The following is a 16,876-nucleotide window of genomic DNA, read 5'->3' as shown; positions in this document are numbered from 1 at the left end:
TCTAGAGGCTTCATACTTAATGTTTACAGTCTAGAGGCTTCATACTTGCTGTTTTAATTTGGCCCAGATGCTGTTGATATTGTGGCAATAGAAAAGATTACAATTCAATTTACTATGACAAGAAAAGCATCCAATGCTCACATCTGAGTAGCTGCCAGCAAATATTAAGCGTTTCTGCTTTAAAGATTACCAAAAAAATTATTCGACTTTCAAAACCTACCGACTCGTTTTCTGTCGATTGACTAATAGATTGATGGACTTTGCAGCTCTGGTGTGCAAACACTTTGCATACATGTATTTAGCTCAAATAGAAGTCTGTGGTTTAAGTTGCACTGTGAGTCATTGACGGGTTTCAGTTGACACACTTAAGTTGTGAAACTCGGGTAGACCTGTAAGAAAATGTGTGATTTCTTTATTGCAAAACAACCCGAGCAAATGCTCTGAAGCATTTCTCAAAAGAGCAAATTGACGGCGTGTAAAAGCCCGAGATTAGGACTGAACGAGGAGCTCGTTGCTGGTGGCCCACTGCTCCATTCAGGGGCTGGTGTCCATCATTCCCAGCACACCCAGCAGGAGCTAGTTAGTTAGTGGGCAGAACACTGAACTAATTAGCCGCAAACACAGCTCACAAGCGATTAGTTTGACACAGTCGCAACCAAAAGGGAGGATTGAGTTTGGAGCTGCTGGATTGCATCATAGGCTGCTCACTCCTTTGTGTCTACACAATAGTATAGGTAGGTCAGAGTGTGTTCACAGCAACATGCATCACTAGGGAACACGATAATACTCACTGAACTGGAGACCATGAAGTGTTACAGCCAACATGTTTGATGTGCACAAAGAACTACGGACATATAGCTTTAGTATTAGTACTTGGAAGGTTTCAACAGTAGAGTTTAAAATCAAACTTGGACATGTAATGTCTTGTTAACATAACTAGTTGTGTGTGCGTATGATAGTACGGTCGTCTGTATGTGCGAACGGGCTGCTAACCACCATGCCATGGTCGGTTAGTAAGACCTGGCCTACTTGCTGAATGAGTCTGTAGTAGTGAGGTATCGGATGCTCTGTGAGTTCTGCCACAGAGAGAAAGGGAAGGACATGCGTACTTAAGGTCAAGAGGGGGTGGAGTGGACCACTACCAATGACGTCAGGCTTGTGGTGGAAGCTGCAAAGTGTCCTCAGCCAGGAAAGTGTGTGTGTGTGTGTGTGTGTGTGTGTGTGTGTGTGTGTGTGTGTGTGTGTGTGTGTGTGTGTGTGTGGCTCTAACCCTTGTTTATTTAACCTTTCCTTGTCTTTCACTCCGACTGCTTCGGTGAGTCAGTGTTTCCTGTTCCATCGGGATCCCGTTTCTTGTGTACAGAAGGATGTTCTTGGCACCAGGCGTCGGTAGTAATGCTGAAGGGACTAGAGAGTATATTTGTCGGAATCTGAGCTTAGTTATTAGGTTTAAAATGCACAAATGAGTAATGAAGTACAGTTGGGTCTGGTGCAGCTTTTGTAGGGTTTCCCATTGTTTGCTTTGGTTTAATCCCTCTCTGTTATCTGAGGTATTGAGAATCACATATGGTGTTTTTTAAAGCGGATCTCCCATTCACTCGGTGCTGTAGACTGTGACCGAAAACACGTACACCAACTGGAAACGGGTAGGAAGGGAGAGGACAGAAGCTTCTCTTTAAGCTGAGTAGGAAGTTTGTGTTTGAAGGAAATGGAGGCAGAAAAGCTGTTCTGTCTCATCGTACCAGGGAAGAAATAATATCTTTAGCGCCAAATTATTTCTGATTTGTTTCTCTCTTTCCTGTCCTCCTCCTCAGCATGCTCCTTTATAAGAGCATACACTTGGACACTATCAGAAACAAAGAAGATACAGAAATATGAGTCTCTAGAATAAAACACCTTGACTCTGATGATCAGTGTGTGTGTGGTGTATAATTGCTGCTGGGCCCCACAGTCAGGGAGGCCTTTGACAGACATCTGGAGGATCCACAACCCCCGAATGACCAAAAGATGGGTCGTACGAGCTACTGTTTTTAAGGAGAACTGAACTGAAAATGAAACTTATCTATACTTTCAAGAGGCTATAGATAAGTTTCACTCTCAGTTTAGTTTTGCATTGGAAAGGACTGTCTGACGGCAAGATATAGTGGCAAGAATATCTAGTCTACACTTAAACCGATATTGATTATTATCTTTTGGCCTTTCTTTCGGGTGCTAAAACACATTTTGCTGCTGTCCCGTCCACAGCAGAATAGTGCTTTGCCAAATTGTCTGTACTCCCGTCTGCTTCTCCAAAATGGAGGCGAGCTTACCGACATCCAGTGTAGTAATACGCTGACTCTGGATAAGTACCTCACGCACCCCCACTTCACACAATCCAAACTACCCTCTTAACTCAGCGAGATAATCGAAGCATTGATCGCGGTTCTAAAGTGCTTTGCTGAGATCACATCTGAACTTTCCATCCATTTCTTTCTCACTGTTGGAAGGTCTTCCATGCATGCACTGTGCATCAGACATTCTCATGCTCTCCACATCGACTTGCTTCCACACTGACCTGTGTTAAGTTGTTCATTAATCAACCTACACACGGCGCGTCGTGTCATCTTGTGATGTGCGCGGCTGCTAAAACGACCTTCCTGTGATGGATTATTGTTTACTGTTGCCTTGGGTTCCAGTAACCTCCTCCGACCCCAGTGAGGCTGTCATTCCTCCACCCTGAGCTCCAGTCGGTGTGCCCGTGACCCCGTAGTCTGGAGGGGATGAAGAGGAATCCACTTTCTCACTTTCCTAGCAACCTGGCCCTAAAGTCTCCCATCCAAACGCTTGTATCTCACGGTGTTAGTGTGGTTCAATCATACGAAGGCAGATAAGCGCTGGTAGTGTTCGTGGGTTTTGAGGTTGTGATTTGAAACTAGTCGGTGTTATCTGTGGTTTCAGAGAGAACGAGGCTGCTCAAGTTGTCTTTTGTCTTTCTTAGAACAAATGGAGAGATAAGGATGCAACACACTCGCTTCCTTCCTCTCTTCTGCTTCCTCTTCTCGTCCGTCTCTGCCTCTGGTGTCGATCGTATGCGCATGCCGCCGATAACTTTTTCAAATGAGCCTCTGGTTTGGCGAGCTTTCAGCATTCGGCCTCATCTTGTGCATTATTGACGGCGAGCATCTGTTCTTGGCCTCGGTGCCGTCCAGGTGTCGGCCAACACAGCCGAGTTGCGCTCCTCCAATGAAACCTCTTTAACGACACCAAAGTGGGCCATTTGTTTCCTCTGCCAACATGCTGAAGCAATACAATCTCCAGTAATGCTGTGGTCTCTGGCTGTTCTCCGGGTGATATTAGATTACAAGCTTGCAATTATTAATGATCATGTGTGCCTGTTTTTATTATAGCTTGTCTCAGTGAATATAACATCTTTTATGGGTTAAATGGAGCTGGTGGACAGGATCAGCAATAAAGTATAATAATATTTAAACCATGGTAATGTTTCGTCTTTCAATGGAGTCATATCGTGATTAAAATCATATATCGTGTAACTCCGTAGGAAACGATTGTGCTTATTGTGCATTACTAATATACCAAGACATGCATCCCAGATGTGTTTACTGTGTTGTGGCACACAGAGGAATGCAGAGGTCTCGTCTCTGATGCGGTTTCGCTTTCGCCGGCAGTTTAACTGCCGTCTCTGGCATTCCTGCCCGATCCGTCTCTCTCCAGTTCTTTGTCCTTGTCTGCTCTCTAAGGAGCCAGACTCTGGATCAGCCTGTTCCCTCGCTGTTAGACCTGAGAGGGCTTCAGCATGGAGACTCACTGGAGAGGTGGCTCGGTGCATTTGGTGAATGCTACACAGGTGGATACCGTTGCTGTCACCACCATTCCCTCCACCTCCGCCCTCTACCAGCACACACACAGTCCCTGGTTGCAGCCTGGCCATGCCGACACAGCGGTTTCACAGCGCTAACGGTGCTCTGGAGGGCCATTAGGAATATGCTCCATCCTGCAAGTTGCCTCAAAAGGCCAGTTATCCTCCTGCTGCTCCTCTGGGACGGTGTCTGAGAAATGGAGGCTGTTTGTGCGTCTGGTGCACTCTCCTTTGTGCTCTGGCTCTGTGAGAGTTATAGATACAGGCCGACATCCAAGAGCTTCTCCTCCCATCGCGCTGACTGCGGTGGATTGCCATGTTTCAACAGATTGTCCCCCACCATGCAGCGCACAGTGGAGAGATGAGCAGTTTGCTGTTTCCGTGTCATTTATCTATTTACATGGACGCCTCTCACATGTGCCTCTCTTTGCTCTTCCTGAACGCTAAAGAGATTTGTGTTTCCTCTTTCCATGACGGCACTCTGATGTCACAGTATCTCACCCTCCCTCTGCTCCTGTCAGATGAGAGGATTTAATAATAGAGATATTTAAAACGTCAACAGCTGTGTATTTTCAATGCACACTGACTAAACTCTGTGTCCTTTGTCCTTTTTTCAGCCTCATGAGTTTGACGAGTGCCGGCTGGACATCAGCGTGAACGACAGCGTGTGGTACCTCAGAGCACAAGACCTGGAGCACAGACACCAGTGGATTGACTCCGTTGAGCTGCACAGAGTAAGTCATGCACACTCCGAACAAACTGCAGCTCTCAAAAGAAACCAAATCCTCGTCACCTTTGCAACAAATGCATATCCTCTAACACCAGGTTGGATTTGTGTGTGTGTTTTAATTGTATGCATGTGTGTGTTTCTATCAGACTATCAGAGAGGGGAGGCGAGAGAAGGGAGGAATCCAGGGGACAATATTCATCCCTCCACCACTGGTGCGTTTGTTGGCAAGTTTGTAGGACTAACGGAGAGCTTCACTCGTCTGTAGCACAGTGCTCTGTAGTAGCAAGTGCGTGTTTGTGTTACTTAGTCCTTAAGTCCTGGATAAGATGCTTCACAACTGGTGCATGACTCATTTAAAGGCTTTTAACAGAGGGCACACTGAGCTGAGAGTTATCTTAAACCTTGGACTAACAAGTGGCTCAGGGTTTAGGCTAATCCCTTTTCATTGACGGACATTTAACACACTGACTCTGAGAAGGGTACCAGACTTGCTGAGAAAGCTTTTTAAAACACACAATCGAGAGATAAGCGTTTTATTGATTTTCTTTGGGAGTAACCGGTCCTGGAGGAGAGCAGGTTTGGACTATCGTCAGGGTTTCTTGCTTTGTTGTTTGCTTTAAATATCACTACAAAGTGAATTACACTGGGCGGAAAATACAAATTCAATCTTAAAGTGCTGTAAAGAGCAGAAGTAGCACTCATTGTATTCAGTCAGTTTAAAGGACAAAGGAAGTACTGTTGACTGAGTACAAGACAATGGAGGCAGTGGAGACCTATAAAACAGCATTATGTTCATATACACACAGCAACCAACCATCAAATATGTAAATATGTGTTTCTGGTGTTTATTGTTCATCCTAGCCTGAGAGGAAGTGGTTGCACAACTTCCACAAAGAGAAATGGATACTGATGTGTACGTGTGACTGTCTTAACCCAGAGTCTGTCTGACATGGATGAGTAGAAGGCAGCCACACCTTCAGCCTGTCTACCAAAACACACGCTTACTCGTGGTCCTTAGCTTGGGAAATCCTCCTTCTTCCCTCCTCACTGCTTGTCCCAGCACCGGGGAGCCACTGTGACTCATGCACACACACACACACACACCCTCCATCCCACTATGACTCACCACTTCTTCCTAGAAGGCTCTGCTTCCTTCTCGAACCCACATTACTCACAGCACTTAGAGGCCCAGTGTTTCCACGGAGATCCAAGCACACCACAGCGAACGCTAGAAGTTTGAGAGACGGTGAAACATCTCAAATAAGACGACACTCGTTGCCCGGATACCCTCTCTGTCAAAGGAAGCTGTGCTTGTTGTGCAGTGACATAAACTCTAGCAATGTAACGTCATCGTTTATGGCAAGTTTACAGCTTTAGTGCCCTGGATGAGTCTATTTCTGCTGAGGGAAGCACTTTCTTTTGTTTTCTTTCTCCTGTTGTCCAGAGTCAGTCATGCGAGTTCATTGTGCTTCAATCAGCCGGCACATAAACACACTCGTACAGTTTGCTCAGTGTTTGTGCTGCAGCAGCTTCACAACATGTGTGTACGTTTTACCTTGAGAGCAGACTGAGCCACTAACGCATCTTTCTTCTGGTTTATCATGGCTGCAACAAAAGCTTTGCTTGCTTCGATTATATATATTTATTTATATATATTTGTTCCTCATCAAAGAAGATTGAGCAGCCGTCATGCAGACTGAGAGAGAGTGCCGTCTGTGCTGATGCAGTCAGTAGTAGCAGTATGTTGGTTAAAGGGCAGGCAGCACTGACTCAAATCCATGCAAATGCAGGCGGAGTTACTTCCGGCTGTTGACCAACAGTAACCCCAGCCGCTTACTTATTGCTGGTCGCGTGCATTGCCGTCTTCTGCCCCCTGGTGGTGGACATCAGAAGTGTCTCTTAAAGGGGAACGCATCTCTTGTTTCCAGCAGTGTCGTTGACCCGTTCCTCTCTGCTGTTGTGTAACATGAGAGGGGAACCAGTGGGCTGTACAGGAAGTCAGATGATGTTTGGTGTTGTGTTGCCAGGGCCACAGAACATGTGTGTCATGTTCTGTGGCTTCTGAGGTCACAGGTTGGTGTGAAATGTTTCATTACAACATTAAAAATAATATGAAGGCTTTCTGGAAAGCTGTTTCTGTAGTTTGTAAGTGGATTCTAACCTTGTGTGCATATTTCAATGTAACACAAACACATCTCAAAATACTTGCTGAATGTGATATTCACGGGTAGAGAACATACTGATGAATTTTGATGTGATGTTTAAATCATCAGAATAGGTGCGACGCAACTCACAACCGCTGAATTCTGGCTGTTGTTTTGGGGCGAGCTGTTTTTCTCATGCATGGTATTTTGGTTTGATTACATTCTTGGTTTGAATTAATAATAATAATGTATTTTATTAAGTTAGTTTACTCTGTGATGACCTCGTTAACTGGTCTCCGTGTCCTGTGGGTTTCCTCGTAGGCTGATTCTGGTTACGGCTCAGAGTCCAGTCTGCGGAGACATGGCTCCATGATGTCCCTCACGTCGGCCACCAGCAGCTTCTCTGCCACATCCACGTCCTCCTTCAAGGTGAGTCCTCTGCTTAATGTTGACTCATCACGGTGCTGTTTGTCAGCACACACTTTTACTGGAATTGCCGGTTGATTTGTGGTCCGTGGAGGTGTAGAGAAAGGCCTAACCACTGTGTTGCTCTGCTGTTTCCCAAGAAGGGCCACAGCCTGAGAGAGAAGCTGGCGGAGATGGAGACCTTCAGAGGCATCTTGTGCAGACAGGTGGACACGCTTCAGAAGTACTTTGATGGCTGTTCAGATGCCGTGTCCAAGGACGAGCTGCAGAGGGATAAAAGTAAGACCCTCAGACACCGACGCTCCTTTAACCAAAGAGTCTGTTACTCTGCAGGTCTGGTTTCTGTGCTTTTAGACTATTTTATTGTGAAAAAAACCCTTTTCCTGCACTTTTCCGATAGCAGTCCAGTTATTTTGTAGCTCAAACGATCAATCGATTATTATTATAATAATTATTATTACTACAGTGTGACACGAAGAGATGTTTAAACAAGATGCAGTTAATGTAAACTTCTGTAAAACACTGGTATGTCTAAGAGAATATTTAGTTTGTGTTTTCCATATCTTATGAAAATATTTGTAGTTTATAAGAAACTTGCTCTGAACCTTGTGTGGAATGTGTGTGTGTGTGTGTGTGTCGTGACTCAGACAGCAGTTATCCTACAAACCCACTCACCCTCAGCCATCTTGGCTGGCTGAGCATGTGCAGCCTGCACTGGGCGCCTGTGGGTGACCACAGAGGATGAAGCTCTGCTTTTGTTCTCCTCATCTCTCTCTCTCGCTCTCTCTCTCTCTCTCTTTCTCTCTCCATTCTAAAGATGAAACCAGACCATTGTCATGTTGTCCAGCGCAGCAGAGCTCTGTCTGTCCCATGTGCCGGTTGGCTCTGGTTGTCTGTTGGCCTTTCCTCTCTGAGACTTGATTTCTCCTTTTATCTTTATCTCAGTCGTGGAGGATGATGAAGATGACTTCCCCAACACCCGGACAGATGGAGAGTTTCTGCACAACAACCACGGCAGCAAAGAAAAATGTGAGTGATGCAGAATTCTTCCTCCAAAAAGTATTTTTCTGTATCCTTGAATATTCATAACTATCAAGCTTTACGTTTAGACAAACAGCTCGAGGTATTATCTATAGAGACAGAACACAAAATAGACAAATGTCTCAATTGAAATAAGCATAACATGTAGACAATATTATATATAATCTTACCATTGTTTCCCTCTGACATGAACATATAGAATATTACGATATGAAGCGACCCAACACTCGGCACAAGTATCATTAGTTTCAGTCCCGTGCTCCTCCTTTGTGCAGTGTTCCAGACTGTGAGTCCCAAGGGAATCAATGGCATAGACTTTAAGGGGGAGGCCATCACGTTCAAGGCCACCACAGCTGGGATCCTGGCCACGCTGTCTCACTGCATCGACCTCATGGTGAAGAGAGAGGACAGCTGGCAGAAGAGAGTGGATAAGGTGGGTGTCATTTGGATCTGATTACGCATGATTCATCTGTATTACGCACGTTTTTATTTGTCAAACGTTAGTGATTTTTTCGTAGTTTATCTACGGTAGAGAAGGAAACATCTGCAAAAATAACAGATGCAGGAGAGAAAGTCGTTGGATTTGTTTAACGATTGTGTATTTTTGTGTTTGTAGGAGATGGAGAAGCGGCGCAGAATAGAGGACAGCTATAAATCCGCCCTGAATGAGTTGAAGAAAAAGTCTCACTTTGGAGGTCCAGATTATGAGGTGCAGTATAAAATCATCCACAACGCAGCATGAATCTGTGTGGTTGTGTTGAGAGCTCTTGAGGTAACGTTCCCGCTCCTCTCTGTGTGCAGGAGGGTCCAAACAGCCTCATCAATGAGGACGAGTTCTTCGATGCAGTTGAAGCCGCTCTCGACAGACAGGACAAGATAGAAGAACAGGTAAGCTAATAGATCACATGCAGTATCTACTTTAAGTTAACTTTGATGGTCGTATATATTAACATAATTCTGTGCTTGTTTGTGTCCAGTCTCACACGGAGAAGATAAGGATCCATCGATCCAGCCCGGTCCCTCCTGGAGACGTCTACTCCAGCATCGGCACACACAGGTTCTCCAACAAGGTAATTCAACCCTCCACCCTCTTAAACTGTCCACACCGACAAGCTAGCTCCATTCCACCTGTTCCACCTCCATTTCTTCACGTTCCTCAGTCTTTCATTTTTACATCTCACGCCCCTTTTGTCTCTTCCTCTCGCTCACATTTGTCCCCTCGGTTCTGACCTCCCCTGTAGCCTCATAGTCAGCCCTCCCCTGCTCCGATAGTCAGCACCCCTCACGACGTCCACAGATTCAGCGCAGAGGTAACTCGCTGTCGAGGCTCAGCCAGCCACCCGTTCCTCTTCCTGTCTCACCTGTCGAGACTAAACGCCATGTCTGCATGGCCGTTGAGTCGCCCGTAGGCTTCATCGTGGATCGACTGGAACTCACTGTTAGCAGCATGAAGCATGAGCTCCCGTTGTCTCTGTGTCCATTAATAACTGCTAATGTTTAAAGACCTGCTGCCAGGTCTGTTGAGTAACATAACAGTTCAAACACAGGCCTACTTTGTGTTCTCCTGTTAACGTTACTGCCTGATTTTCATTCGATTTAGTTACTTTATTTGTCTCTTGTCCACTAAAACTAGAGCGCGCAGGATAAATATCATGAGGCTGTGTTTATGCCATGCTGTGGAGCTGTCATTGTGTAATGGATGCTCTCTCTGTTACAGGTGGAGGAGATGGTGCAGAATCACATGACCTACTCCCTGCAGGATGTTGGTGGAGACGCCAACTGGCAGCTGGTTGTAGAAGAGGGAGAAATGAAGGTACGAGGAGGAGGATTAGTGGACATGTCATTCAGGTTTCTCTAACTGTAAATCACATTCATATGTAATACGGGCACTGAGTCACACACTACAGTAGGACATGATTTATATAAGTCTTCAAGGAAACTTTACCTGGAATGTACTATTGGATCGCAGTGTTTCCTGAACCTGAATTGAAATCTACAATATGTACACACATTAGAAAATTATTTTGCTTAACTTCTCGTGTGTGTGTGTGTGTGTGTGTGTGTGTGCGCAGGTGTACAGGAGAGAGGTGGAAGAGAACGGGATTGTTTTGGACCCGCTGAAGGCCACCCACTCCGTAAAGGGGGTGACCGGTCACGAGGTCTGCCACTACTTCTGGGACACGACGTACCGCAACGACTGGGAGAGTGAGTCCTTTACTCTGACGGGGTTTTCACACCTCACTCTATGTATCTCCACTAAAACACTCTTAAGTCTCTGTTAAGATTTAAGGAAACTTTATTAAATCCTCCCATGTTCTCTGCCTCTTTTAGCCACGATTGAAAACTTCAATGTTGTGGAGACGTTGTCGGACAACGCAACTATTGTATATCAAACGCACAAGGTAAGAGCTACAACATCACCTCACTTGTTCAACGGTGGAATAGATCTATTTGATTGCATGTGTGGAATCTGAAATGATGAGGAGGTGATGTGCGTTGCAGCGGGTGTGGCCGGCGTCTCAGAGGGACGTGTTGTACCTGTCGGCCATGAGAAAGATCTTGGCCAACAATGAGAACGACCCGGACACCTGGCTGGTCTGCAACTTCTCTGTGGATCATGACGACGCTCAGGTGAGCCACCGGGTCCATTTCAGACACCGTATGAGGAATTTATTGAGCTTCTGAACGATAATCATGCTTCTGCTTTTCTGTCCCACAGCCGTCCAGCCGGTGTGTCCGCGCCAAAATCAACATCGGCATAATCTGTCAGACGCTGGTCAGCCCACCAGAGGGCGACAAGGAGATCAGCAGAGACAACATCCTGTGTAAAATCACCTACGTAGCCAACGGTGTGTACCCAGCCGCTGTTGGATTCAGTAGAGATTAAACATCACGTTATCTGCAGCTCGTAAAAAGTCTTAAAAAAGCTTTGAACATTCTTCAGGAAAAGGCTTTTGAAAGTATCAAAAAGTCCTAAATTTACAAAATATGATATTATTATTTTAAGCATTTAGTGCCTGAACACAGACAAACTACAAACCTGAGTTTATATTAGAACTACAGTTTTTTTTTTTATTACTTTTTTGAAACATATTATACGACGACATTCTTTATGACTTTGACATATTAGACTTTGACTTTTTAGTACAGTATAAGTGTGCCATAACACCACATGTCATAGTATTTTATGTGATATAGTATAATATGATTATATCTATTTTTATTACATGGTTATAACATAAAAATGACTTTATATTACATACTATAACATTTTTATGACAGACCATACTAAGACCTTTTTATGACATTTTATCAAATACTATTCTATATTTTGACATTTTTATTACATTTCTATGGCATAAAAATGACCATAAGCACAAAAATCAGTTTTGACGATGATGACGAGCTCCTTATATCGAACCTTCTTGCTCAGTAGAGTTTGTTCTTGTGTCTGCAGTGAATCCAGGAGGCTGGGCTCCGGCCTCCGTGCTCCGGGCCGTGGCTAAGAGGGAGTACCCCAAGTTCCTCAAGCGCTTCACCTCCTACGTCCAGGAGAAGACTGCCGGCAAGCCCATCCTATTCTGAGGCTCACAGGTAGCTCTGAGTTTACTAACCACCTCTGCACCTTTTATTCAGTACGCACATCTGCAACATGATGATGTGAATCCTCTCCATCTTTCCAGTGTTGAGACATGTGGACAGAACTACACATGAGGCTTTGAGGACCCTCCATCTTCACACCGACTGCTGCTGTGACCAGTCGAGCTCCTCAGAGTGCTTTTTCCTCCTCCCAGTTTTTTTTTTTTTTTAGCTACAAGTGAGCTCCAGCACAAGAAGAGGGCTCACAATGGAGCCCACTGGTGGCCACATTCAAACACCTGTGAGAGACGTTCATAAGAAAGAATACTCCTAAACCTGGCAGAGATATTGTCATTTATCATTTCAAGAGAAATTGCTGCTTGTTTTCCCCCCTTCATTTTGATAAAATACTAATTAGCTTTTATCCAAAAGGAGATTATGTCCGGGTGTCATAAGAGTCTCCTGTAGTGAATGCTCCCAGCGGGGGGGCCCCCCCCCCCCCCATATCAGCAGCTCCTAGTGTCACAGCTGATGCCATCGTCACTGCTCGTGTAGAAGACTGACTCGTCATGTCTCTATTTCTTACAGATATATTAATATATAAATGTATGTATAAGAAGTTTGTAAAAAAGAAAAAGAAAAAAAAGAAACCTTTGCTAATAGACTGAAATATTTTATTCTTACCATTAATAGCTCCTATTTTGTGTTGATTTCTTTTCTTCTTCTTTTCATAATTAGTATTATTAGTGCTCGTTAAATATCGCCGATTGATTTAAAGTCCAGAGGGCCGTCATCGACTCGTGACCCCTATGATGTAAGACTTGACGTCTCTGGCTCCGCCCCTCTCATGAAGACGCCTCTCGTTGGCGCTGACGGAGGAACGAGCCGAGAGCAGTTCTTCGTATATTTAATGTACAAAAACAGAGCTCGATGTACATTGTTTTTGCTTGGCTTTATATTTGTGTCATTGTGAAATGTTGTCGTGTCACAGCACATACTTTGAATGTTTAATGGATTGTAAATAGCGTCACTAACATTTCTCCAGGAGGTCAGACTGTGTGTGACTTGAGCCCAGATGCCTTAGTGTTACAGGAGGATCTAGAGATGAAGGGGGCTGTTAGTGAGATCACTAGTAAGTGCCTCGTGGCGGAGTTTCCCTTTTCTTTATCTCCTCTATTTAATTTAAAACACGTCCCACCATATGTTTTACTGAATGAAGCAACAAGGTGACACTTCATTTGGGGTTTCCCACTGAAAAGCTAGTTCTAGTATTATTTCACCGCCTCCACATTTCTGATATTTGTAACGTTTGTTCTGCAGTTAAAGTACTGAAACCTTTGTTAACACAGATAAGTTCGTTCTTTGTTTCAGTCTAAACATGTTCTAATGCAAAGTCCAGAGTTTAGTCAGGATCGGTTCTGTTTATGTACTTAAGTTGTGTTCTCAACAGTGTACTTGTACTTCTTCATTAGATGTTTTACTTGCTCATCCTGTTGTTTAAACACATGGTGAACCGGTAACTCTGGACTTTGCAGTTCTACAGTTTACACAGGCTGAGATGGAAACTACCGTGAAACCTTTTTAAGAGGAAGTTGCACCATTTGGTTTCATTACCTTAATTTTCCAGACAATACTTTTGGAAGTACAGCATCAGTACTTGTACTTGAATACATGTCCCACCTGGGGACATGGTGTTCTTGGGTCTGCGATGACAGACTTGTAGCAGAATGATGTCGGTGAGAGTGAAGCCAGATGATGCTCAGCCTCTCGGCTAAGTGGAGAAGAAGCCAGGCTGAAGCTTGTTCACTTAAAGCAGACATTTATAATTCTAGTTAAAGTGTATATAGTTATATAATAAGACATTTGTGTAAATAATGCTGTGGGATCAACTTACACATGTACTGTGACCGCGTCGCTCTTCATCTGCACCGTTTTAACAGTGAAATAAATGAGTTTATCCTTCAGTTTGAATCCATTTGTTCATGTTGGACAACTCAGACAAGTTTAATTCATTTAAATATACTATTCATTGCTAATATACTATGTTATAACAATGTCATAGGATAGTATGCCATTACAAAAGCTTAAGTTAAAAAAAAGCTATAAAAATATATTTTATAATATACCGTGGAAAGAAATAATATATGACATGATATACTATATACACTATATAGTGACCTTTGACATACTATACTATGATTTTTTTCAACATACTTATAACCTTTTGACAAACAAAAATCATAAAAAATTCATAGTGTTTAAGTAAAGCATCAGTACCTTTTACTTAAATACATGTTGGGTCTGTGATGATGGACTTGGAGCAGAATGAAGTGGGTGAGAGTGAAGCCAGGTTGAAGCTCGTTCACCGAAAGAGTTTTCTAAAAACTAGTTCCAGTAACTGAATAGAATTAGAAATATTTCCATCGTAAAATAATGCTGTGATCGACTTACAAAAGTGACAAATACATTTATCCTCCATTTTTCCACATTTAGAGTCATTTCTTCAGGATACAGAAATTCAACAGACATTAAGATGGAACATAATTTAACTCTCTTCCAAGAAACAAAACGGAGCACAATCTGTTGAAATAAATAGCTTAAAATTAAATATTCTATCTAGAAAGTTCTCCTTGACAAACTAAGGCCACAACACAAGAACCTGCAGACTCAGCAATTCCTTTAACTTCCTCCAATCATTCCACATATGAAAGTATTAAATTAGTTAATATGGCTTTAAGTTTCCACTTCTCTTCGTCCTATAACACAAAGAAGCAACCTGCCTGTAACACGTGTTCAAACAAGTCACTTTGTGACAAAACCTGTTGGCAGCTTCTTCCTGGAGCCAGCAGCCTCAGTGGTTCTGCAGTACACACAGTATACACAGTCGCTTAAATCAGGAAAGCGTTGTGCAAGTGATATCGTACAACACTGATTCAGCACAGCAAACATTCAGCCGTTTTAAAACATGAGCAAATATCACCTTCAGCGGTAACAGCTGTTTGAAGATCTCGCTTCAAGCTTTTTAGATGAAAGAAACAATTGTTTTTCATTAAGAGGCACACAGGACAGCTGCATCATGGTGGGTGTTTACTAATCCAGACCACATGGATGATTCACAGTCTCCTCAAAGATCAGGTCCAACGACAAAAACACGACCGCAAAGTTCAGTTACAGGCGAATGGCACAAAGCGAGCACACGTTGGCTGTGGTCTTCATCGTGTGTTGGGTCTGGTTATCAGACCGCTGGTCTTCATCGTCTGGACGTCCTGGACCCACAGCCGTCCCTTCAGGAGTCATCAGGAGACCAGTCGATCTTCTCGGTTCTCACCGTTAAGTTGTCTTCCGTTTAGCGTTTGTTCGCCAACACGTCGATGTCACGCAGCCGACTCCGACTTTGCCGAAGGCGTTTCTGAGAGGTTTGTTGTGGATCTGGCAGCGAGAAAACAAGACAAAGTCAGCAATCAAAAACAATAAAACATGACGTCTACAATGATCTGAATATCCAACCTGTTGTGGGCCATGTGGCTCTTCACCAGGTGTCCGGCTGCCAGAGCGGCCATCAGGGAGAGCTCCCCCGCCAGCACGGTGGCACAGACCACCCGGGCCAGCTGACGGGCGTTCTCACCGGGCTCTCTGGAACTGGTACCTTGGACGCCGAGCATCTAAAAAAGACAAAGATGGATTCAGATATTTGGTGAAAGCTTTCAGCAAAACATCAGAAAAACAGGTTTCTCATCTCAGACTGTTTGAATCCAGCAGGTTGTTTCCTTACTCATGAAAATAAATAAAGAAATGTAACACAGTTATCTAAAACTACCTCGTACAGAAGTGAAATAACACGGTGTGTTGGTGGTGTTACCTGCAGACAGGCCTGCTGTGGCGCCAGGTTGGTGCCTCCCCCCACAGTGCCCAGCTCGATGGAGGGCATGGTGCAGCTGATGTACAGGTCCTCCCCCTCTGCACCAGCAAACTCCATCTGAGTGATGCAGTTGGAGCTCCCCACCGTCTGAGCCGGGTCCTGAAACGAGCAACACGCCCACCTCTAATGTAAAGACATATTTTCAAACATACTGCGAGTATTTGTGTCTTCATTCTGAACCGTCTGGATATGTAACATATATTCAGAGTAAACTGAAGGCTGACCTCTTACCTGTCCACAGGCGATGTAGATGGCTGCTACAATGTTGGCAGCGTGAGCATTAAAGCCTCCGATGCTGCCGGCCATCGCCGAGCCCACCAAGTTCTTGTTGATGTTCAGCTCCACCAGAGAAGCTGAGCTGCTTTTCAACACCTACACACACATTCATGGGTTTAGTAGGACATGTATGATTTAAGAAACGGTGAACAATAAACTGAGAGTTTGGTTTTCGTCGTCTTTACCTCCCTGACCACCTTGGCGGGGATGGTGGCTTCAGACACGGCAGACTTTCCCCGACCCAGGACCCAGTTAATGGCAGCAGACTTCTTGTCGGTGCAATAGTTGCCACTGACCGACAGCACCTCCACATCTGGATACTGCTGTCGGAGTCTGTGCAGAGCCTGCTCCGTCCCCTGAGGAGACACACACAGACAGGTTTACAGCAGACAAACAGACAGCAAAGTGAGCCGGCTGGAAACGGGAGCGAGAGTGGCATCGGTACCTTGGAGAGCATGTTCATGCCCATGGCGTCTCCTGTCTGAGACTGGAAGCGGATGTACAGGTTCCTCCCAGCTACGGCCACCATCAGCTTCTCCAAACGAGCAAACCTACCAAAAGCAAACATTAAATTCATCTGTGCGTCCTCCAGTACAGCAATAACACTGTGTAGTGAGACAAAAAGGAAACAGGGAAACCCTTCAATCATTCTACGAGTGTTTTCTGACCTGCTGGTCTGGTCGAAAGCCTCCTGGATCAAACTGAACCCATCAGAGGTCTCGAGCCACACTTTGACCTCAGCAGCCCGGCACGCCGAGGGCAGCCTCACCACAGGACCCCTCGTCATACTGTCAGCCAGGATCCTGCTGCTGCAACCTCCACTCAGCTGAACAGGGAATAATATAAGGGTTAGAACAGGACACACACACACACACACACACACACACACACACACACACACACAC

At 44.6% G+C, this 16,876-nt stretch overlaps 2 protein-coding genes across 6 annotated transcripts in view; one reads left to right on the top strand and one right to left on the bottom strand.

Moving 5' to 3' along the window:
* LOC116398669 (ceramide transfer protein-like) overlaps window positions 1-12,440 on the top strand; it is a 17,309-nt gene extending 4,869 nt beyond the window's left edge. The window contains exons 3-18 of one of the 3 annotated variants that reach the window (XM_031875168.1): window positions 4,474-4,590; window positions 4,733-4,798; window positions 7,052-7,159; window positions 7,300-7,435; window positions 8,102-8,185; window positions 8,473-8,630; window positions 8,814-8,906; window positions 8,999-9,085; window positions 9,175-9,267; window positions 9,915-10,010; window positions 10,270-10,402; window positions 10,529-10,599; window positions 10,700-10,828; window positions 10,917-11,046; window positions 11,655-11,791; window positions 11,881-12,440. In XM_031875168.1, coding sequence (XP_031731028.1) covers window positions 4,474-4,590; window positions 4,733-4,798; window positions 7,052-7,159; window positions 7,300-7,435; window positions 8,102-8,185; window positions 8,473-8,630; window positions 8,814-8,906; window positions 8,999-9,085; window positions 9,175-9,267; window positions 9,915-10,010; window positions 10,270-10,402; window positions 10,529-10,599; window positions 10,700-10,828; window positions 10,917-11,046; window positions 11,655-11,782 — 1,629 coding nt within the window. In that variant the 3' untranslated portion in view covers window positions 11,783-11,791; window positions 11,881-12,440. Of the gene's footprint in view, window positions 1-4,473; window positions 4,591-4,732; window positions 4,799-7,051; window positions 7,160-7,296; window positions 7,436-8,101; window positions 8,186-8,472; window positions 8,631-8,813; window positions 8,907-8,998; window positions 9,086-9,174; window positions 9,268-9,914; window positions 10,011-10,269; window positions 10,403-10,528; window positions 10,600-10,699; window positions 10,829-10,916; window positions 11,047-11,654; window positions 11,792-11,880 lie in introns of all 3 variants that reach the window. The other 2 variants (XM_031875167.1, XM_031875169.1) reach the window with 2 other exon arrangements.
* Window positions 12,441-14,223: 1,783 nt separating this feature from the next.
* LOC116398708 (3-hydroxy-3-methylglutaryl-coenzyme A reductase-like) overlaps window positions 14,224-16,876 on the bottom strand; it is a 7,612-nt gene continuing 4,959 nt past the window's right edge. For 2 of the 3 annotated variants that reach the window (XM_031875244.1, XM_031875245.1), the window contains exons 14-20: window positions 16,640-16,797; window positions 16,417-16,522; window positions 16,157-16,327; window positions 15,927-16,067; window positions 15,636-15,794; window positions 15,284-15,438; window positions 14,224-15,205 (exon numbers count right to left, since the gene is read on the bottom strand). In XM_031875244.1, coding sequence (XP_031731104.1) covers window positions 15,151-15,205; window positions 15,284-15,438; window positions 15,636-15,794; window positions 15,927-16,067; window positions 16,157-16,327; window positions 16,417-16,522; window positions 16,640-16,797 — 945 coding nt within the window. In that variant the 3' untranslated portion in view covers window positions 14,224-15,150. Of the gene's footprint in view, window positions 15,206-15,283; window positions 15,439-15,635; window positions 15,795-15,919; window positions 16,068-16,156; window positions 16,328-16,416; window positions 16,523-16,639; window positions 16,798-16,876 lie in introns of those variants that run through there. The other variant, XM_031875246.1, reaches the window with a different exon arrangement.

Source organism: Anarrhichthys ocellatus, unplaced genomic scaffold (genome assembly GCF_004355925.1).
Source record: "Anarrhichthys ocellatus isolate YVR2014 unplaced genomic scaffold, GSC_Weel_1.0 scaffold87, whole genome shotgun sequence".
Lineage (NCBI taxonomy): Eukaryota > Metazoa > Chordata > Actinopteri > Perciformes > Anarhichadidae > Anarrhichthys > Anarrhichthys ocellatus.
This window is presented reverse-complemented; position numbering and strand designations above follow the sequence as displayed.